The following is a 24586-nucleotide window of genomic DNA, read 5'->3' as shown; positions in this document are numbered from 1 at the left end:
TCATATGAAATCAGACAAGAAACGCAAAAGTATACAATTTATCACACACACACACACACTATAATATAGTATATTTCTCTACATTTGCATTAACTTATGGAACCTGAAATTCCTCTATACCATACAGCAGCTGTGCACCCTCAATATTTCCCCTGCCTCATTTACACCCACCTGGACTAAACCCCTTTGTGCAGGTGCCACTTCATGTCTGTATTTTCCTCAAATTCAGATTCTTAATAATGTTTAAAGGAGTGATTATTTTGTTTATAATTATTTAGGCTCTTTCTGTCTTGTTAAAGCTGAGGGCAGCTATGTGCTTACTCTCGAGGATTTGAACACCTGCTGCTTCTCATCTGTCAGTGATCAGCTTCAGACTCCATCCAGAAATCCCTCACTGCTGCAGTACTGACTGCATGACCAGGCAGAGTCACATTAATCCACACCAGCTTCACTTCAACTAGCTCACACTATTGTACTCAGTGGACTTGTGGTCAACTGGATGCAATTAAGCTGGGACGTTCGGCTTTTGCTTTGTGGACAGTATACACTGTATTACCACATTACAAGATTAATATACCCATAAAAAATAAAGGCAGGCATAATTTCACTATGACAGAAGATGGTTTAAAGAATTTGCAACAAGGTGGCAACAATTAATTGATTAGGTGATTGAAAGGTAACCTACAATTCTAGAGAACAAGTTCTACTCAAGTCCACATTTCTACTGAAGAATGAGAGCCTGGAGAAAATGTGTGACACACAATGAGCTCAGCAAGAGAAACCTGTCAGAAGGAATGAGAGAGAGCACAGATCTGTGATTAATAACCACGATATGCTCTTTTTGTGTCTTCGTTTTAAAGCGTTTCTTGATTCACTAACATGAAAAGTACTTCTTATCCACTCAAAGCCTTTTTCTGAGTGCATTCAGAGAGGATTCAGACTCCTGACAGATGAAATATTGGTAACATTACATATGGTGAGGCTAACAGAACCTTTTGGTAACACACCTTTATGCAGCTGTAAATGTACTGTTACAATTAAAGTTACAGTCAATCAACCCCCTATTAATTGGCTGGGAGTGGTCCACAGTTCTGCAGCTGTGGTTATTATGGGCAATCCTGGCTGTCAATATAAGGGAATAATTAAGTAAAAAATATAAAGTGCGAGCAAAGCTGCTACTATAGGAAGTGGCGTGAGAGACCTTTACTGTGTCCATTACTGGCTGTTTAAGCTCACTGTATGTGCTGCTGAATGTTTGAGCAGGTAAAAGCAGCTGAGACCAACAGTTTATCAGCTCATTCAGGCCACCGTAACCCCCTACTGTGAGACTGATGTGTGTGTAAGACTGACTCTTGGATCAATAGTGTAGTTGGTAACAAAAGATGCTATTTCACAACTCACTGGACTGTATGCTACAGCCGCACACACGCTCTCTCACACATACGCACACAGAGCTGCTGGTTAACAAGTCACTGCAGGCAGCTGGTGGACATCCTGCAGATTGGTGGCTCCCTCTGTTGTGGACACACAACTGCTCAGCCTGAGCTGTCCCTCTGACACACTCATGTCTAATTCTGACCCTCCTGGTTACTCCCAGGGAAAACCTGAGCATCTTCAGCCCTGCCACCGTCAGCTCCACGTCCTGTCCTTTCATCAGTGCCACAGTCCCCAAACATCATAGCAGGTCTCACTGCCATCTTATAAACCTTCTCTTTCACTCTCGCTGCTATCCTTCTGTCACACATCACTCCTGACACACATCTTCACCTGCTCCACCCTGCCAGCACTCTCTTCTTCACCTCTCTTCTGCACTGTCTGTTGCTTGGGATGGTTGACCCCAGGTATTTTAACTCGCCCACCATCGCTACCTCTGCTCCATGCATCTTCATCACTACACCTGCCTCCTTCTCATTGATACACCGGTATTCTGGCTTGCTTAGACTGACTTTTAATCCCTTCTTCTCCAGTGCATACCTCCACCACACCAGGCTCTCTTCTACCTGCTCCCTACTCTGACTCATCATCTGCCCTGGGCTACATCAGGATGTGCATGGAGGAAGTGACCACCTCTAAACCATCACCATCAGGTCTAACCAGAAGCCTTGGCTGAATGCAAAGGTGCGCTCCCTGCTGAGAACCTGTGATGCCGCGTTCAAGACGGCATCAGGACACAGCAGCACTCAGAGCAGCCTGGAAAAACCTGTTGGCAGGCATAAAGAGAGCAAAGTCCACATATCTCACGATCCTGGGTTATATCAACACAAATGACCCACAAAGCATGTGGAAAGGCATCAGGTGCATTATGGACTACAAAGAAGAGGGACACACAGTGCCCCGATGACCCAGCGCTCCACAACACCCTGAAAGCTTTTTATGCTCGCTTCAAGGCCTCAATCTCCCAACTCACCCCCTCCCCTGACAAACCTCGAGCCATCAGAGTAACAACTGCAGAGGCGAGAAGAACACTTCAGAGGGTCAAACCCCGGAAGGCCTCCGGCCCTGATGGGGTCCCAGGCAGAGTTCTTAGAGACTGTGCACACCAGCTGTCTGAGGTCCTGACAGATATATTCAACACCTTGCTGTCCCAGGTAAGAGTCCCATCATGCCTTAAGACATGAACCATCATCCTCATGCCAAAAGCCTCTTCAATGTTGTGCCTCAGTGATTACCGCCCCATTGCATTGGCCCCTGTCACCATGAAGTGCTTCGAGAGGTTGGTGATGAGTTACCTGAGGCAGACCACCGATGCGGCATTAGACTCCCACCAGTACACATACAGGTGGAACCGGCCCACAGCTAACACCATTGCGGCTGTGACCTACCACCCTGGAGAACAAGGAGTCCTACTTGCGGTTGCTATTCCTGGACTTCAGTTCTATAGCAGAAGATCTGACACACTGGTGCAAAGACAACAACCTCATCTTCAGCGTCCAGAAGACCAAGGAAATGGTGGTGGATTTTTGTAGGCCTGCTGCAGCACCTCATTCTCTCTACATCGAGGGAAGGGCGGTGGAAATGGTCCCTTCCATCAAGTACCTCTGTGTACACCTCACCAACACACTCACCCGGCGCACCAACACCACAGCTGTCATTAAGAAAACCCACCAACGCCTGTACTTCCCGAGGAAGCTGAAGAGGGCAGGCCTAAAGACAGTCATCCTCAGCTGCTTTTACAGCTGGTTGGTGGAGAGTGTCATGATCACCTGCCTCACTGTGTGGTACGCTGGGTGCACAGTGGTAAACCATTAAACCATTTCAAGTTATTGCTGGTACAGTAGAACAATGCTATACCTGTTTTAGTTTAGTTTAGTTTAATTGTATTCTTATTCTATTTTTTTTCTAGTTTACTTATTTATTTATTTAAATTCTATTTAATTTATTATTCTAATTCTATGTTTGACCTACCACATCCACCGAGACCTGACAAACTATATTTCGTTCACATTATGTCTCATATGACAATAAAGCTGAGTCTGACACAGCGCACCTCATTCTGACCTTCTCTGCTACTCTTAAAATACATTGTTCCTTTATTGTGCAGCCCTATGAGGACATTTCTTTTGTGTAATTCTGCTCAAATCTATTTGTGTTTTTTCACTTCTCACCGGGCTCCTGCTCTCTCTTCCTCCTTTCCTCCTGCTCCTCCCTCAGTCGGTCCTCCTGCCTGCAGGGTCGACCCTCCTGGTCTCGTGGAATAATGGGGCCGTGGAAAGGACACTGGAGGAGACAGAGTTCTAGCTCAGTTTGAACAACCAGAAGGAGACGTACAGTTTCCGTCACGTCAGAAGAGACCTGGAGTTTTTTCCTGTTACCTTGAAGCGGTCCTGTCGCTGACACAGCTTTCCATTACTCATTGGAGCTCTGCAGAAATGGCTGACAGGAATGAAGCTCCCAGGGAAGGAGATGTATCTGCTCCTGCTCTCTGCCAACATCTCTTGGTTCTCCACCTCCTCCTCCACCGCTGCAGGAACCCAGAACTGATGCTGAGAGGCTGACCTGCAGGGAGAAAGAATATGACACAAGTCAGAAACTACACCCAGAACCCACACTCAGCCTAATTAATCATTTAGCACAATAAGTGTTTATTACATACTTAATGATCTTGCCAGCACTGGGCTGTTCCTGACCCCAGTAGAATATGTCCAAACCAAATGGAACCACTGGAACCTCCACACTGTTCTTGTCTGAACTGGGCTGAGATGAACTGGGGCCTGAGGAGCCGCTGCTAAAGGGAACACATTTGAAGGCAATTGAAAATATTTTCAAGTTACAAAACACACAAACAGCAAAAGAATGATGAACTGTGTTTAAAGGGACCTGTTTCTAATAATGAGATCAATGAATGCACAAAGGCTCAGGCTTCTAATCACTCATTTATGTTTAGAACAGTTCTGGACCTGTATGAGGTCAATGAGACAGAGTATAGTAGTGTTACTATGTGATTCTAATACAAGTATAATATAATGTTGCAATCAAGAGCAAAGAGAGGGTGGGAGATGAGTGTGTGTGTGTGTGTGTGGGGGGGGGGGGTTAAAGGGTAAAGTGGATTCTATTCACCTGGATTCTGTGGGCATTGGGATCTTCTGTCTAAGGAGGCAAAGTGTGGCAGCAGCAGAGGTTGGATCCTGCGCCTCTTCTTCAAGCCGCTTTAACTGCCTGATTGAAGAAAAGGAGGAGGATGAAGGAGGACCAGCTGCAGGTTTTTTAGCGGAAGGTTTCTTTTCTGTGACTGCTCCTGTTGAGGTGGAAGGAGAGGGATCCAAACCTGCAAACACAGAGAGGTGGATTGGTTCTGATACCTGGGTTCATTTCCAAGAGCTAATGGTGAAAACATGCTGCTGGTGGTCACCGGTCCTTTCTCTGATTAAAATGGCCAATATCAATGGTAATATTTAACACCAGTTGTAGCTCATTAATGTTAACTGAGAAGCGTGCCCACTTTGTCAGTGAAACGGTGTCACATCTGTCTGAATCCACCAGCAAGCTGTGCAGTTCAACAGGGTGGAAACAAAAAAAAAAAAAAAGGAATGTTTTTGATTGTTTGTTTGTTAAGCCACTTAACACCTATGAGCCATTTAATGATAAAAAAAAAAAGGCTCCTAACTCAAGGGATGAACCAGTGCTGTGTCTACATTTAACAGATAACTTAGCAAGAAACTGAGGCCCGACACCAACTAGGGAGAAGAAGAATGACAAACAGAACAACAATGTTAAGCCCTATGTGTACTACTTCAGACTACTTCAATACTTCAGACAAAAACTGGTTCATCCCAAGGACCAAACTCCCAAACAAAAGCTAACCAACATAGTGTATGCAGTGCAGTGAGGAGTGCTTGGACCTCTAAATTGGAGAAACCAAACAGACACTCTACAAACGTATGGCACAACATAGAGGAGCCACCTTGACAGGACAAGGCACCTCTGTACATCTGTGAAATGCCTTTTTTCAAACCTTGGCTCATGTGATTATGCACATGAGCAATAGTGGGTCAATGACCACCTCCGAGGAACACCCCCACTAGGGTTCAAATACCTGGGTCTCTCCACCTTTTGGTTCTTAGAACTGAAGAAGCCTTTCGCATGAGACGTGAAACATCTTCAAGAAACTTAAAGAAGTCCATTTGCCTTTTCAAGCTCCAGAGACTACCACGACCTGGATGACTGAGAACCTACACAGACAACTGTACAAAGTCTTTTTTTGCCTTATATCCAGTATTTCAACAAACTACTGCTGCACCTATTTTCTCTTTTCCTAGCAGATGAGACAGTAAGGGATGGTTTAAGACTTTTGGTAAAATGGACTGGTACTATAGCGCATGCTTGTTTACTGCTCTGAGCACTTTTTACCACAAGGCTCATTCACCTAATCACACACATTCATTCACCTTTTTTCTATCCCTAAGTGCATTGTCTGATATTCGTGCACACACTCTGACAACAACGGATGCCATCAGGGGCAAGCTGGGGTTCAGTATCTTACTCAAGGATCCTTTGACATGCAAGACTGGAGTATCCAGGGAACTGATCCACCAACTTTCCAACTGGTAGACAACCCACTCTATCTCCTGAGCCACACCCTTCTGACTGGTAATCTATGTGATGGCTCACTGACAGAGTCCCATCAAAGGGGATGCTTACAGATGCGAACACTGCTCGACGTGCCATTCCCACTACCAGTCTCACTGAAAACAAGTAACCCTAAGAAGCCCCCCATGAAGAAGAAGCCAATAACTGAGGTCTATAACTGAGGCTCTAGAAACTGCCAAACAAAGGCTCATAGCTGTGGCCACCAGGCTGAAGAGATATGCAAGAGAAGCAGAGGCCAAGAGAATAAATGGCATGTTCTATAAACATCCATCCAGGGTGTACCCTCAGTTACAATAATAATAGCACAAGGACAGACCTACCAAGAGCTGAAACTGAGCAACACAGCAAGAACTACTGGGAGAAAGCGGTGACACCCCCCCCACGACAACGACAAGTGGCTGGTGGCCCTAAGGGCATACCACAATGACCTCCCAGAGCAAGAGCCAGTCAACACCACAAAGGCAGACATCCAACAAGACCCTAGAATGAAGAGTTAGACAGACCTGACATGATCCATGTCTACTAACTGAAGACACTCCTTGAACACCTGCGTTACACACGTTACCATCAACTACAGAATATACCAAGGTGATGCACTGTACCCACTGCTGTTCTGCATTAGCCTCAAACACCTAAGCCACTGAGAGTGGAGGATATAGATTCAGGAGTGAAGTGACCACTGGCCACCTCACGTACATGGTTGACATCAAGCTCTACGCCAGGAGTGAGCAAGACATTGACTCACTGATCCACCTTACCAGGATCTACAGCAAAGACACTGGGGTGTCATTCAGACTGGATAAGTGTGGACAAATGGTTGCAAAGAGTCCAGGTGATCTGGACTGAAGGGGTGAAGTTGCCAGACGGCAGAATGGCAACATACAGGACAGCAACAATGGGAACCATGATAAAGATGCACAAATGTCAACCAGAGCCAAATACCTCCAGAAGGTAAGACAGGTGCTGAGAAGCCAGATGAACGGTAGGAATAAGAGCTAAGCCATCAATACATATGCACTACCGGTCATCAGATGCCCAGCTGGAATAACAAACTGACCACAGGAGGAGAGAGATGTCACTGATGTCAAAACACAAAAAAAAACTCCTCACAGTGCACAGGGGTCTCAAAGTCCAGCACCCTGAGGCTCAATGAGCAACGGAAAGAAGGAGGGCAAAGATCAGTGATTAGCATGTGTGTACATGCACACATAGATATGCACACTGGAGGGGGGGGTGAAGCACAATATCAACTGGAGTCTCTGGGGATTGAACAGGACTTAAACACACACCATGCACACACACAAGCAAGTGAGATCAGAGGGATGGAGTAAGCCAAGAGCTGCCAACATGCTGATCCCAAACATTATTAGGACTGACCTGAGTGCTCCGGAGATTCAGTCACTGACACAAGAGTCTGACAGGAGTGATTCACACAGCAGGACAATCTAACTTCAAATATTTCTACTTCTTCTTCTTCTTTAATCACAAAACATTTGAACTAGAAAAATCAAACCAGTCAACTTCTGTCTACAATCAACAGGTTAAACTGTCAGAGCTTAGAAAAGACAAAAGCAATGCAGTTTTTTAATCTCTGAATTGAACTAAAAACAGGTCTTTATGGGGCATCTGCTTTCATCAGTCTGCCACAATCACAACATTCATGGAATTCATATTGCAAATATTTCTGTCAGAATAAATGTTATAACAAAGGTTATACACTGTTCCAGTGTCTACGATCATAATGAATTAAAAAAAAGATCAAAAATAGTAGTTTCAGCTCATTCAAGCAGAATGTGTATAAAAGATGGCTATAGCCACTGTGACATCACCCTGTGATTAGTAAAGTTCTGTCTTAAAGCCTCAATCTGATCATTTTCAGTCACCTTCGTGCACTTTTTAATCTGGAACTGCAATGGCTGAATCTGACTGAGAACCTGAAAAACACTGCATGCTCATTGTAGCACTGCCCTGAGCACATCCTGCTTTATCACCATTCTGGACATGAATGGGGAGTATCAAATAGACATCATGCTATTTTCAATAAGACTCAAAGGTAGTAGCATCAGAAAAGGTTTTTACTGAGATCACAGAACAAAGGAGTCAAAGATTTCAATACAATGAGACTCCGTTTTAAGTAGCCACCTGCTGGACATCAGAAATAATGCAGGTTTAAGACCTGGAAAATGCCTACCTGGAGGCATTACCAAGATAGCTGCCAAGTAGCTTCTAGAAGGATGTGGCACTACTGACCTCAAATCCTTCTCATAGAACTTAATTTCTTGTGCTGGTCCCTGCAGTAGAAAACAGACTTCCTTCTTCAAAGGTTCCTTCAGTGGAAACGCTGCTCAGTACCCGGATTAATAACATGCAAATATGAGAGCAGTTTTAGGAACTGTACTCCTGGAAGTGTGGAGGAGAAAACAAAGGAATAAAAAAAACAAAAAACCCAAGAACCACCACTGATGGGGATTTCCTCCCACGATTACTGAAATATAAAATGTATTTAGAAGTCTGGATAACATTACAGCCCCATTCATAACAGAAAACCCTTCAGCAAACATCTGCAGCACCTCCTGCAAAACTGTTCTGCCCTAATTTAATCCTCCATGTCCTTTACTCTCCACTTCAGATAAATACAGCCGATGTGTACAAAGGGTACTTTCAGGAACATGAATATTGTATTGCACATCTTTGAACAGTAAAAACACACATGCCAGATTTCAGGGCTCCACTCCTTGTAGTTTTAGAGTCTGTAGACCAGAAAGGTAAAACCTCACAGACAGACACCTGGATGGACGGATGGATAGATGGACAGCACGACAACAATCTCCTCCCACTTTATATCAGGTGAGCAGATAAAAAAAACAAACTTTTATTGGTTTTGTTTTCTACATGTGGTAAAGGATGTGATTATGGGCTATACAGGCTTTTAAAAACCTGTCAGTAAAATTCTTCAGGACATATTAAAATGGTGGTCTCTGTAAGACTCATGACAGTGAGTACAGTTACTGTCCACTTATACACAACTAAATATGTAAATAGTCAAATGACTTCCTATTAACCCAACTTTAGTCTACCTCAAACCCCCCCCCCCCCCCCCCCCCCCCCCACACACACACACACACACCAATCTGCTCTTTTCAGAGCACCAAATGGAAGAGGTTAGTCTGCTTGTTGTGTATGTTAAGACACACAGATCAATGGGAGGAAATGTGTGTGTGTGTGTGTGTGTGTGTGTGTGTGTGTGTGTGTGTGTGTGTGTGTGTGTGTGTGTGTGTGTGTGTGTGTGTGTGTGTGCGCGTGTGTGTCTGGGTTGTTAGAGAAAGAGACAGAAATGTGGGGGGGTTAACAGGGTGCAAGAAAAAAAAGAGTGAATGAGAAAGAGGAAAGACAGAAAGAGGTATTGATTTTCCCAGGTTAAGCAGGGCCTGTAATTAAAATGTTAATTTGAGAAAGAGAGCGATAGTGTACTGACAGCAGAGAGAGGGATAAGAGGACTGATAATCAGGATGACGGAACAGGACGGAGCGCTGGAATGAGTGAGAGAAGAGAAGGGGGTCAGAGGAAGACAGGAAATAGAAGAGGGAATGGATGAACTCAGGAAGAAATGAAAAGAAAGAAGAGGAAATGTTTAAAAAATGATAAATGTGATCCACTTGCAGAGATGAACAGAGTGAGTGGAGCTGAAATGCTATCGTGATCAGAGAAATTAGAAGAGAAAAGAAGAATGAATATGATAGGGAGAGGAACAATGACAAACTCTCAGCCATCCATTGATCAGACTTTTAAAATCAAACTCGACTTTTGATCCTGCAAGGCCTGATATTCCCATGTGTTATAGGAAGATCAGCAGCCTTTTCAATTCTAACTGAAGAAATCAGTATCATGTGGAGACTTCACTTACAGAGATTAATATAAAGATGTAACTTGCAGATGTCAGGGAAAGGCCCGTGGTGACAGAGTTTGAAGAGTCGGTGCTCGATAATGTTGAGAAAATAAGCTGCCATTCTTAAAAAAAAGGAGGAATGAACTGGTCAGCTGAGCAGCACCAAAGGCCTGAAAGGCCATGAAAGACTACTGAAGAGCATGATGGCAGAATTGTTTCCATGGTTAAGAAAAACAACTTCACATCTAATCAAGTCAAGAGCATTAAGGAGGTACGCGACCCAGCAGAGCATGCTTTTCATTTAGTAAAAGCAGAGAAACACCAAAGAGGAGATGAAGGCGGCTGCCTTGCAGAGCGTCTCAAGGGAGGAAATGCAACATTTGGTGACATCCACGGGCTCTACCTTTAAGGTATCACTGACCGAGGATTACAGACAAAACTACAAAAACTGTGTCACTGTCCAAAGCTGTCAGAGTGAAACAAGATTATTTATTTTTATTTTAAACAAGATGGCAGCAGTGTGTGTGTGTGTGTGTGTGTGTGTGTGTGTGTGTGTGTGTGTGTGTGTGTGTGTGTGTGTGTGTGTGTGTGTGTGTATTTGAGGATGGGTGGTAGAATCAGGGTTCAGGGCTAATAGGGGCTCATTAAAGAGGTTGCATTGTTAATTTGGTATGGCCCCTCTAGATCATTACCTAGCCCACTAATCACCCTGTCACACACACACACACAGCTGTTTTGGGCCCATTAGATATAATCTAATTACTCTAACATCTCACTGATTAGTAGTGGAGGGAGGTGGAAGTGGACAGGGATGGACTCGCAGGTAAAAGAAGAGGCTCAGTGTGAATATAATGACTCAGGAAGGTGGTGTCAATCACTTGCCGGGGGTCAAAGGCCACCCTGCAGCTTACATGGCTGTGTGGCTACATGGCTGAGCCAGCAATAACTGCCTGGGCAACAACATGCTCTGTTATTATGTCATTAACACTGACACATAAATACAGCCTCTCTCACACACACACACACACACAAAAAAAGGTACGCAACTCCACATATGAATCCATGAGTGATGGAGGATTGGTTGCCTGTGGCTGACAGAGCAGCACTGAGTGGGTTTTAGTGTTTAATGTTGCCTGGAGCTTGTACCTCATATTAACAACAGTCAAACTGCAACTTATATTTACAAAAAATAAAAATAAAAAATGTTATGTCGCTGACATAGCAATAAAATGAACAGGCAGCTGGTTATTGACCTGAACATTTGACCTCTAACCCAGAGTGCTGCCTGTAGGCTAGACATCATCCATATAAAGTCCAATGCAGCCATAGCATAACTGGGAACAGGACTCTAACATTCATATGTAAGCTAGTGACAACTAGCTTATATATTACTAGATAGTAAATGAGGATATCCATTGAAGACATACAAGAAAATACTTGCAGAAAAGAAAGTGTTGCCATTACAAGGCTGTAATACCAGGTTGGTCCACCTCACTCAACGTGTGAGCTTTATGGGACCTCCAGAGTTTAATGAGAAGAAAGGAAGGCGATTCCAGAGCTCTCAGATGCAGAATGGAAGGCAGATCTTGCATTTTTTTGCTGATGTGACTATCCTTCACATTTCCATCTCAGATACTGTTCTCTTGTCATATAATGACAAGAGAACAGGCCTCAACTCACCATCAAACTGCTCATCAGTCAATTGTCTAATTTTGATGGGGGAATGCGTACAAAAATGTCTGTAAATCCTAAACAGTTAATACCCCTTAAATTAAAGCTGAAAATCTGCAGTGACATATTGATCATTTAATTTTAAATCCACTGTGGAGGTTTGCAGAAGCAAAACTACATAAATTGTATCTTTGTCCATCAAGTTACCAAACTAACTGTATGAAGGGAGATGTCCTCTAAAGCTTCTGAATTCTTTTTTTTTTGAGGACTTTTTTTTGGACAACCAGTGTGATAATAATTCAAAATGACATGAATGTTTCACTCAAATTCCATTATATTAATTAAAGAAAACTTTTGAACAAAAGCCCAAAAGGCCTCATGTTGATTCCTTTCCCTTTGTGGACACACATACATAAATAAACCCGCTTAAGAAGGGCATTACCTGCACTTCAGCAGCTGCCAAAGACTGCTTCTTTCAAGTGTGACTGTTTGTTTGTAGAGCACGCGTGTGGATCTCAGGAGATCAGGGCAGCAGCGGATCTTCTTTTGTAGCTTAACCTCAGTATTTGTGCACGTGTCTAGATTTGAGGTGCATATGCACGCCTGTTTGTGTACATAAACTCACCATACTCGGCACGCAGATGCTCTGGAATGTGCGGCTCATAACCCTCTTTCTCTGGAACTTCATCAAAATCATCGTCATCGTCATCTTCCTCTCCATCTGAAGAGACCTTCATCTGAGGAAGGGGAGAATCTTTAGCTTTTTAATCGTTTAAATGTGAAAAAAAATATGTTGGCTTATTTCCTGAAAATGATGTCACAGGACTGTGATAAACTAAGTACACCCTTACTACTTCAATAAAAAAATGAAGAGGGTCAGTAGCAGCCAGGTGCTAATAATCAAATGCACTTGATTAACTGATCATCAGCTAGTGTGACCACCTCTATAAAAGTCTTAGTAGTTAGCTTGCCTGGAGCATTCAAGCATGTGCGTTAGCATAATGTCACAATTTTCCCTGGAGTGGACGTCCCAGCAAATTCACCCTAAAGTCAGACTGTGCAAAGCTCAGAGAAACTGCAAAAAACCCAAGAGCTACAGACTCTACAGGCCTCATATAGCATGTTAATGTTCATGACAGTAGAGTTAGAAAAAGACTGAACAAGTATGGCTTGTTTGGAGAGAGTTGCCAGGAGAAAGCCTCTTCTCCCTAAAAAGAACATGGCAGCATGGCTTAGAAGTTGTATCCAAACAACTCACAAGACTTCTGGAACAATGTCCTCTGGACAGACAAGACCAAAGTGAAGATGTCTAATCATAATGCTTAGTGGCACATTTGGCAAAAACCAAACACAGCATATCAGCGCAAACACATCGTACCAACTGTCAAGCACGGTGGTGGAAGGGTGATGATTTGGGCTTGTTTTGCAACCACAGGATTCACAGTCATTGACTTGATCGCAAACTCCTCTGTATACCCCAGTATTTTAGAACCAAATGAGAGGTTGTCTGTCTAACAGTAAAACCTTAGCTGACATTGGGTCATGCTCCCAAGCACAGCAGCAAATCTATGACAGAATGGTTGAAAGTTGTTCCAGATCTTAACCTGATTGAAATGCTGTGGCAGGACCTTAAACGAATTCCCGCAAACCTCAAAGAACTGAAGCAGCGTTCTAATTTAATGACAATAAAATAAGGTGTGTGGGGCATGAATTGGTTTTGAGCTATGAACTAGATGGCAGCATACACAAGTCGGTCACTGGATTCACCCATCATGTTACTCTCCTGCAAAGAGCTGTGTGTTCACCTCAGGTAACGGGAGAGGAATGACAATGATTGTGTGTGTGTGTGTCGTTCCATGACACAACTCTGTGTGTGTGCATACATTTGCATGTGGTGGCCTTATGAGTTTAACAGCTGAGGAGGCACACACACACACACAGTCACACACTAAAGCCCAGCAGTATAATAATCACAGTGATTAGTGTTATGAGGGGCAGTAAAACCTAACATTAAACTAACCTCTAATTCCCAAAAGCCTCTTTTCATTAGCGTGTAACACCTGATTGTGTGTGTGAGAGCGATAGAAGGCTGCTGCGTTACCGCTGATAAAGCCCATTAAAATGTTAGAATTGGTTTACAAATAATGAGTCCTTGAATAATTACCAACGTGTCCCTCCCCCCCCAACATATACACACACACATTTACAGCTGAACCACAGGACAGAGTCAGTTAACCGTGTCACAAAGCTGTATACACACCTCTTGATCCACTACACAGACACCAATTAAAACACTTCATATTACAATACTCAACATTCAGTTAACAAGCAACTAAACAATTAAAGCCTAATTACCTCTCATTAATGTGGCCACAAAGGCTGACATATTGTGGAAGAAGGTTTGAGAGGGAGAGAAATTAGACCCATTTATGACATAAGAGCAAATACTGCATAAGTGGATTAAAATGTCTATAAAAGGTCTGTGAAATAAATGTACAGCACCTTACTTTAGGATTATAATTCACTGTTTGGTGTCAAAGAGAGGGGACAAACATCACAGAGAAAGGCGTACTTTCTGCAAGAGTTAAATATTATGAGAAATTATTGCAAACCATCACCCACTTAAAATAATGGCCTAAGTCAGTTTCATTTTGGCCTAAATTATCATATTTTCAACGTTTGGTTCAGTTTTTTTGTCTTTTATTAAAAACTTGAAATCAATGAGGGTGATGAAACGCTGATACCTTGTGAGCTGACCTGCCTGCTATTTAACAGAAATAAGTGGCTGCTGTGTTTACGGTAGTTTGGAATGACCCTCACAGTGCAAATCATCCTAATGTGAAAGCACATATGCAGTTAATTAATTCATCGATCTTTTATTTTCCATGTTTGTTTATTCTGTGCTCACTGACTGTCAGAATAAAAGAGGGTTTTGAGCCACTGTGATGGCAACACTTATTCCTGGGCTTCACAGTTTAAGCCTCAGAGCTGGCGTTTTGGCCACCGCCATGTTTTTTTTTTTTTTCCTTCTTGAAATTAGCAGACAGCTAAAGCTGCCTGCTTCAGCATACCCGTGAATCAAAGCTGCCATGCCCATTATTTTGAGCCATGCTAACATTAAAACAGGCTAGTTATATAATAATTCATCCAACATGTCATTTTCAGAGCTAAAACTGGACATTTTAACATGGGAGTCTTTGTGGACTAACTCACTTTTGGAGCCAGTCTGAAGTGGCAATTGTTGTCTCGTTTTGTTTTGTTTTCTTCTTCTTATTTTTTTGGGGGCATTTTTCACCTTTATTGGACAGGGATAGCAGAGAGTAGACAGGAAAACAGAGAGAGCAAGGGAAAAATGACACACAGGAAAGCCAGGCCCAGACCCCTGCAGCCTTTCAGCAAACGGATCACCTGCCAGGTGGGTTTTCAGCACTTTTTTAAAACCTGGGCGGTTGTGGCTTCAGTGAACCCATCTGCTAAGGATGTGTGAGAGTATACTTCAGACTCCATGTCACTGATTGCACAAATTTTTTCTTAGATCTAGATCTAAATCACACGTGAAACCAAATTCATCTATAAAAAATTAAACACCTATCAGCGTGTAACACCGCAGAAGGAGCACATTTCCCACGAGAGCGATCATTATTCCAAACGATCCGTTTATTCAAAGAACAGATGTTGCACAGAATGAACAAAAAGCCTGAGACACTGATTTATTTATTTTTTTATAACCCAAACAAAAGCTGAAAGAATACCGTTAAACACAAGGGTAACATTTTAAACCCCAAACTTTCTCCATTACGCCACTCTGCTGCTACACTTATTCATCCTCGGAGGACAATGGATCCACACGCAGCACATGTGCACACACATTTACACACAGATATAGTCTCTATAGGTTTTGTGCTTGTCTACTTTAATCCCAGCTGGTTTATTCTGTTCTGATCAATGACCTAAAACTAAGAAGTGATCACCCAGCTGGAGGAAAATCCTGCCCTAACATCATCCCTTTTCCCCCTCTTTCTGCCTCTTTGTCTCTAATTCACCTTAATTTAATCCTGATAGCATCGAGTGCTGTCGGCCAGCCTGGCAGAGCTGTAAGTCTCACAGTAGAATTAGCTTTCCTCCAGAAACATTTTGCTGACGGGCAGAGCGGCTAAAATATGGCCTCTATTCCCCCACATGGCTGCACGGGGGGCTGCTTTGCATTTTAACAGAGCTTTGGTTTATTCCCCGGGACACGCACACACACACACACACACACACACGAACACACAGAAAATCACACAATAATGCAGAGTTCCCCACGGGAGATAAAAACTGCTTCTTTAACTGGAACTCTAGATCTAGCAGACAAATTAGAAGTGATAGTTTAAGTAAAGCGGAGCCATATGTCACTGTAATAGGAAAAGGACAAAACAAATATTGGTAACTTTCACATTAAAAACAGACCCAGATAGAAATAAAAATAGCTCCTGAACAGAGCAGAATAAATAAAAAGTTGTTTAAGTAAAGCAGGGCTATGTGTTACTGTAATGGCAATGTTTACTCACAGATAAAATAAAGCAGATTCCTGCAGGGAACTAGGGAAGGAAGAAAAATAAGCAGTTCCTTAACAAGCAAATAAAAAGAGATCTGTTGAAATTGGTTTCTAAAGTTGAGACCATTCATTGCTTGTGCAATAAAGCAAACTGAGCGCGTCTACACCGGCAACTACCTGCAACTACCCAAAGACTCACTTCTTTCTACTAAATAGTCAATTATTTTCCCAAGTAATCAATTAGTCTATAAAAACATTAAATACCAAATTCTAAGATGTAAACGTGCCACTGACGTGCACTGTGTGTCCAGGAGAAAGAATTTAGAGCACAATCAACTAAACTGAGAAACAGATGGAATCTTATTGCTGTTGGGCAGAACTAAAGTAATCTGCCCCCAGCAGTGCCAAGATGCAGTTACAAAAATTCACAGGCGTGTACTTATATAAATATGAAGGTCAAGTTTGACGATGGGGAGGTCCAAGAATCACTGACATCACAGCTGATGCAACACCATCAGAAAATTGTCGGCAGTTAAAAGTTACATTTTTGCCATCTTTAGATTTTATTTGCTTTCGGTAAAGGCAACGAAGTAACCCCAGTGATGCAAAGCTCGGGCTTCAGATGGTTCCGCAACTCAGGTTTGGAAAAGTTTTCGACTCTTGGATCTGTGTACTATAAATGCAAACTGCTTTGAAGCTAATGCAGCAGCACTCAGAAATTAAAAATATGGAGGTGGAAATGAGCAGAACAGATCCTGTGTAAACATGGCTTTGGTTTGGTCTAAGCACCTTAGTTTCAATAACAATCTGGAGATAGGACCTTTGTGATTTCACTACAACAATCCACAGAGAGCTAGACCTGACAGAGCCCTGACCCGAACTCCACCCGGGGTTCAGCTGATAACTGGGCTGGTGACTGAATCAGGTCTTTTCCACCAAAATCTCAAGAATTCGCTTTAGTCAGGCAGCAAAACCCAACACACGATGTTAAGCTTGAAACTCAAGGAGTGAAGGTCGTTACAGTAACCGCATGCATTAAGCTGTCCACATACATGTGAAGTATCTGCATCAGATTACCAGCTGTGGGGAAAATGGAACAGGACTAGAAACTAAAGTATGCTCCTACCTCCACAGGTGTCTTGCTTATTCAGCTTCTATAGCATCGCACCCTCTATCCTCCCCCTCCTCTCTGTTAAGACTCTTATCCTTTATAAAAATGATGTGAGGGCGCCGCCTTGGACAACTGCTCCCCTGACTTCATTTGTCTCTTGGCAAGTTTGATGGCGCTGCGTTTAAAAACCCATTCAATCTTATAAACCAAAAATTAAATGTAGTCGACTGTGATGGGCACTCAGTGCATCTGCTATTTATATGCTAATGTACACTCAGCCTGCCAAGGTCTGGCAAATTATTACTGCACAGCCATAAGTCAGGTGTATGGCAGAGAGAGGGGCAGGTTAACCAGCACGCAGACACACATGGAGGGCGAGAAAAAGAGTGAGAGGAGGAGGAAGTGAAAGGGAGAAGGAGAAGGAAAGAGGAGAGAACAAGGAGGTGAAAAAGCCTTAAAAGATGTCTACAGTGTCTGTGCAGACAAGTTATATATAGCTCTCCAGCAGGCTATATACACACTCAGTGACTAGATAATTTCATTGTACATTTGAGGCTGAAATGGAAAATGTCTTTTGGGAATACTGACGGTCTCTAATGCCACCATTATCACAAGGCATTTCCTTTAAGAGAGGGCAAGCGAGAAACAGTTAGCTTAATGAACACATCACACAAATGCTTTTATAAACACGTAGTCATCTTCCACGGAATATTACACATAAATTACATGCATATCTGTGCAGATATGAGAAGTTGGTGTGTAAAGGAATAACATGGAATATGGATGCTGCGTGGGCACAGCTTAGGCTTCTGTGTAACTCTACTTGGCATGACCTTTGACCCCACTTTGGAGTCCAGAACTGATACTGTGCCATTTTATCCTACTAACCAGAATCAAAGAGCTAACCAGTGTGTCAGCAGGCCTTTACCAGTGAGTCTAGAACATGATATTTATCAATAGCACCTTAAAGCAAAGTCCTTTTAGAAGCCAGTTAAATGCTAGAAAGACTGAGCATTTATTCATATACTGTAGGCACTTTTAGGAAGTTCCTGTCTAAGTAAGCCATAACTCTGATATGATTGGTCACTGGAACATTACAGCTACAAATACAGAATCGCCGGCCAATCCAGTTTGGAGATGTGGAATTAAAATAAAATGTAAAGAGCTTTTTTTCCCAGCAAGTTATAGTTCTAAACAGCATATGCACTAAAGCACACAAAAAGCTTGCTCCAGAGGGTGAATCCCACCACTCTGAACAAATACTGTGGTTAAGCAGGTTATGGATGCAGGAAATCCAGAAAAACAATAACTACACATATTACAACTGAATAACTACACTTACTATGCATAGATATACCCGCTACCACACAGCTGAAACTCGTGCATTCTGCACATGCGTCAGCTCAACGACACAACTGGCTCACGTGTTTCCCAATTCGCCTGCTAATTGGCTCTCTGGAGGCAGGGGTGGGGGTCAACTGCCATCTTTGATTTCTTAATCATTAACTGCATTTACTTATAAAAATGCAGATAATCCATCTGTGAGAACCTGTTTCAATCATTACCACAAGATATTACTTTTTCATATTTGCTCTGCTGAGGAGAACTGAAGTCTGCTGCCTCTGATTGATTCCAACATATTTACAAACTAATTAGGCCTAAAGCTTGCAGTGGAGCCTGACCTATTTGGGGCTTGATTTGCCACAACATCCCACATCTCTATTACCATCTTGCACTTCTATTCATTACTACCTAGAAAGGATCCCATGGGATCCATCTAATGAGAAAAAGCTTTCCACTCCCCTCTCCCTCTCTCTGTAGTCTCCTCTCTGCTGCTTTACCCCTATTATACTCACACACCACCACCACCTCCTCCAAGCACACACACACACACACACACACACACACACACACACGGATGCAGCCTTTGTCTCTGGAGAGCAGTCAGCTTATATGATGTATATGGTGACATCTTTATTTCACTAACCTAGCCTGGCAGGTCTATTAGCCAGCCCGAAGCCTCTCAAACCTTCCCCTGTCAGCAAGCTTATTCTCAACTGTCTAGTTCACTTCCCCCTCCCAGTCTGTCTCAATCTGTGATCAAAACAGTCATTATTATACATTCTCACCATCGTGAAATGACCCTGCTGTTCTATTTTACCTGAAAGCTCTGGCAGGACACGCAGAATGCCCTGAAAAGGAGCAGAAGTCATTGAGAAGGGCTTGTGGAGCCCGGTTTGGTCCTGTGGTCAGTGAGTCCCTCCAAACACACCACGACAATCCCGGTGGATCCATCAGTTCCAATTTGGAAACCTTCTTTTTTCACACTGTCAGAGCGCCTTGATGAAGCCAGACTCTGTCCGCTCCGATTTACTACATTATACTCCAGAAGCAGAACTACCCTCATTTATGAGTCCATTTCCATCCAATCACATTTGACACATCATGACGATCCACAGTCTCTGAATCACCAAATTCTGTTCACAGTTACACCACCTTAAAGTGAGCTGGTGTACAAACTTTCTCAGTAGTCACCTTTTTGTGCAATGCCATGTATGGCCTATAAAACTCCAAACTGCATTCATTTCCCATAAAATGATACTGATGAGCATTGAACCTGTGCAGTACCAAGCAGCAACTTCAAGGACTGAGAAATTAAGCCAATGCAGAACATTACCTTATAATGAAATTCTTGTTCCTGCTTAATTTGCTCCTAGCTATATACAGTATAGGCTTCTAATTAGACTTTTTTCCCCCCAAATTTGTTTATAAACTCAGATTTTTAGGACAGACTGCAATAGATGCAACTGCAGTCTGTCTACACCACCCTTTTGTTCATATGGCTCCAAAAAACAAACAAAAATTTTTTTAGCAGTGGCCAAAATGATAAGACTGAGTCTTCAAATGGGACTTTGCAAACCACAGGAAACATCCGTCTTTTATAGACAGTTTATGTGCACAACAGGATACAATCAACTGTTCTAATGGGTTTTTGACTGGTCATAAAAGAATGAACAACAATGAAAGGTGAGTGCCACTCTGCAAAGGGATCCACAACCTCCATGTTTTATTGATAGTATTTGTCTGGTTGATTCCTGATCCCACATGAGGCCAGCACACTCCCTGTCCTCAGGACTTATATTAAACCCTTATGGCCAAATCAAGTAGGCAAATTCACAAAGGTACTGAGCCAAGCAACTTTTGGTGTCTGTGTTAAGTATAGAACTGAGAGAGGCTGGGCCATTCAGAGAATGGATGCACACAGGAGAAAGAGGGAGGGTTGGAAGAGAAATAGAGAGATAGTCTTTCTTTGTTTATCTCCAGTGAGAAACAGGCAGCCATATCCATTGTGCTGTGATAAGATGGGTTATCAGCAGTAAACAAGGCCCTGGCCTGTATGAATGGAGTCCGGAGTGACTGAATACACTCTTAAAAACAGATATGTTTAAATAAGTCTGCATGTCTTATCCTCTCCTAAACATTAGCCCATGTTTTCAGTTTGCAGGACTCAACAGATGCATATAGGATTCTCGTGTCATAGCTCTCACTGAAAACTCATTTCAAGCAGTCACTGTTCTAAAAAGTGTGCAAGGTACTGCGGAAGATGCTACAGGAGACAGCACTAAAATGCTGACAATTATTTATAGCAAAGTGACTCCACGTGAAAACAGATTTTTTTTTTTTTTTTTTTTTTACTAGCTAAATAGCATCTGCCTCACATCTGCAATTTCACAGCAGTAAAATCATGTCCGGTATTAATGGCTTACAATATAAAATAAATATATTTTCATTTGTTTTTTTAACCCCATGTCACAGCCTTCATTAGCAGACAAACAAATTCAAATGAGACAACAAAGAAAATTCCATGCATGGATACAGGTCCCAAGATGTGTTTGGCAGCTAAACAAGGGATCAGCCAAGAGGGAAGCAGTCATAGCAGCCATAGGCCTTAATGCCCCCCCCCGAAGGACATCTGACAAAAGGACAACATATATTAATGTATACATCATATAACCTAAGAGCAGAATGGAAACTGTCCCCATAAAGCCCTGAAGCAGTGCCCTTGGCAAGTGATAACAGTGGACTGGTTGGTGACCATCAGTCTGAGAGGCAATACAGTAATCCAAGCTCTGTAACACTAGCTGGTTATGACCATCTGCCCTACATCTAAAGAGCCCGGAAAGACTGGTGTAATCCTCTGCTGGGTCTCCCTAACTCACAGCTAATGTTTGGGATGAAATGGCAGACTGAAGGTGCACCCTCCAACAGGATGCCACAAACTTCACATGAAGTCTATTTGTTCACGCTCCAGACATCAGGGGTGGCAGGCTGGCCCGGAGCTGTCAGAGTTTTAATCTTTGGGATAACAAGAGGATCCACTGTTTAAACTGCATGACGGAATTATTTAAGATCATTTCCAGCCTTCTGTCTTTTTTCTGTATTGTCCTCAGCTACGGCCAGTCCAAACCTGGTTTTTTTGCTTTGGTTTTTGTTTTTTTGGGGGGTCAAATCTGGATTGTATCTCAATTTATTACAGAAACCCTAAACAGCAAAAACATGTAATGTTGATATTTGCAAATCCAAGTGCAGTATGTGGACATATGGAGGTGACTGGAAATGTGTTTCAGATTTGCACAGATCTGATTCAGTTTGGATGCTATAGTTGCTTATATTTATTTCAGTGTCTTATATCAAAAATGCACAAACATAAAACAAAACATACTGAAGATACTGAACAATAGTGTCTTAATGTGAACACTGAGGTGTCACTAAAGATTAAACGTCATAGCGACTGCAGCCGTTTTTATACCAACCCACAGCATTCTGCTGAAACTTAACATGGAAAACTCTAAAAAACCAACATGTTAGCATCCAGATCTCTAACACTGCAGCTTCAACATGTAAAACCAACAGAGGATGCCACAGTACCTACATCCAACTTTTAAATGCAACTGATTTGCAATCAGAGTCAGCCTCAAGTGGCCATTTGAGGAACTGCAGTTTTTAGAACCTCCACACTGGCTTCATTGTTCAGCCCCAGACACTCACTTCTCCTATACAGGCTACATTGCCAAATAGTTACAGCCACCTCTGTCACCACAGAAATCAAACATACAAAAAGGTTCATAACATGTGGACACATCTGTGGTGATAACTTGCAAGTAACAGTGTCCTAAAAATCCGAGGTGGCTGCATTCTGAGCAAAATCTAATAAGAAGTCTTTGGATGCCAGAAACAAATTAAGCACTAACAAGAGTCTAATGTACGGCACAATAGCAGAGTCCTATCAAGCTCCGCCTACTAGTCTGTTTATTTACATGTTAGCCTGTTTAAGCACCAAAAATTAAAGCTTACAGACACACAGGGCAGTTTTTTTTCCCCCAACTGTTGTTCTGAGCATAGTTTCATTACTTTCCAAGCACAATGCAAATTCTTCACTCAACCATCCCAAATTCTTTTTTCATCGTTTTCCCTCATTTAGTAAACAAGCACCTCTTTCTGCCTCCATAAAACTGCTCTTCTCTCTCCACAGTTCACCCGTTATGGGAGACTATATTGAGAGGCCCGTTGAGAAAGAAACCAATCGCGCGGTGTGTCAGCAGCCCGACAGAGAAGGACCCAGTAATGGAAGGCCTTTTAAGGTTAAAAAGGAAAAGCTAATTATGATAAAGGGGCTGTAAGTTGTGTGGTTATCACAGTGCTGGGCCTGCTGGTGCAGCAGACTGGTCCCCGACAGTGATAACCAGGCAGAGCAAGACGCCCAGTGCTCTGTCACTGTCACTCTGCCACTCTGTTCAGTTAAAGATGGATTCAGATGCTACAAATTGTATACCCCCCCCCCCCCCCCCCCCCCCAAACACATAATGTACTTTGCATTCATTGATCCTTTAACACCTGAAATGGCAGCCTGCAGTTGATTTCTCTGGGATTTTTCTTTGTTTCTTTTATAAATTACCTGCGCTGCAAGTATGCTGCAAGCACTCATCTCTACAACACTTAAGTGTTCATCATTAAACCATTTCAAACAATATGAATAAGGGCTCTCATGATATGACATTTATTCTGGTCGGAGGGGCTGGTTTTCCTGCCCTTCTTGCTCAAACAGCAGCAGAACGGTGATGCTAAGCCAGATACAGAGGCAACAAGATAGACCTATCAGCTATCAAGCCATGGGGCACATTAGTGGTAGTGAAGTGAATGAATGGGTACATCCTCCCCCTTGCTCCCCAATTTCTTCTCTCTCCTCTAATGCATTATGCATTATGGTCGTGCCTTGCTCCTATCACACCTCTCCCAAATGTCTCTACTATTAATATTTCCATCCTTGCTCTCTCTACCTCTCATAAGACTTGCCTCTAGAGGCCCAGGTATGGAAAGAAGAAGGAAAAAAAAAGGAGGACATTTTACAGCCATGCACATTAAAATCAAAAACCAATGATGATGTGCTTAAGCTAGCCTGAGGTCAAGATTAGACTTGCTTGACATGGACACAGGACACAGGCAGCTGCAGACACATGACCTGTCCTGATAGTGCTTCTCTCTGCATGCTTACAATGTAGCAGATGTGCAGCCACAAAAACCTGGAAGCAACCCACAGCACCTCACCCTCGCTCTCCTGTGACAAATTTTATACCGCTCGGACCCAAAGGGACCTTTGCATAAATGCAAAAAGAACATAATAAATCCATGAAGAGCATCTACATGACAAAAAGGTCAAATAATGGGCCTCATTTACAGAGTACATACTAACCTGTGTTTAACTGTGCATCTAAACTTTACACAAACACTTAAGGAAGGACAGACTTTCACAGAATATGTATACACATATCTTTAAACGCTTATCTACCAGATCACCAGCTAACCTCTGAGTGATGAAGGGTAGGTAGCATGTTAGCTACACGCTAAGGAGGTATCATTTCAGACTATAGAAGATGCTACCTTTAAAGTTTTCTACAGCTTAAAAGCCTCTCTGACTGACTTCACGACTCAGTGGGGATGGGTGCATGTGAAGCTGCACCTCTTCTTCTGACCACTAGATAGCGATGCGTTGATGGAAGCTGGAGTCCTTCTAGGACTAATACAAAGTAATCATCTACATACTCCTATTTTCAAACTGCCATCAGCCATTAAAATCGATCAGATTATGGGCTGAGTTTCAGTATTTCAGTATTTCAGTGTCATATATGCATATATTTATAAGTGTGTGCACTGCTACAGTACTGCTTATTTTCATTTTGCTGGGAAAATGGGAAATAGGTGCAGGCTTTTATTGAAATGTGCAAACATACACGGA

At 42.7% G+C, this 24586-nt stretch overlaps 1 protein-coding gene across 3 annotated transcripts in view; it reads right to left on the bottom strand.

Annotated features, from left to right (window-relative positions):
- Positions 1–24586, bottom strand: part of uvssa (UV-stimulated scaffold protein A) — a 44822-nt gene that overhangs the window by 5715 nt on the left and 14521 nt on the right. For 2 of the 3 annotated variants that reach the window (XM_030739444.1, XM_030739445.1), the window contains exons 9-13: positions 12270–12381; positions 4558–4765; positions 4094–4225; positions 3813–3996; positions 3606–3717 (exon numbers count right to left, since the gene is read on the bottom strand). In XM_030739444.1, the coding sequence (XP_030595304.1) occupies positions 3606–3717; positions 3813–3996; positions 4094–4225; positions 4558–4765; positions 12270–12381 (748 nt within the window). The remainder of the gene's footprint in view (positions 1–3605; positions 3718–3812; positions 3997–4093; positions 4226–4557; positions 4766–12269; positions 12382–24586) is intronic. The other variant, XM_030739446.1, reaches the window with a different exon arrangement.

The sequence above is a fragment of the Archocentrus centrarchus genome, chromosome 10 (assembly GCF_007364275.1).
Source record: "Archocentrus centrarchus isolate MPI-CPG fArcCen1 chromosome 10, fArcCen1, whole genome shotgun sequence".
NCBI lineage: Eukaryota > Metazoa > Chordata > Actinopteri > Cichliformes > Cichlidae > Archocentrus > Archocentrus centrarchus.
This window is presented reverse-complemented; position numbering and strand designations above follow the sequence as displayed.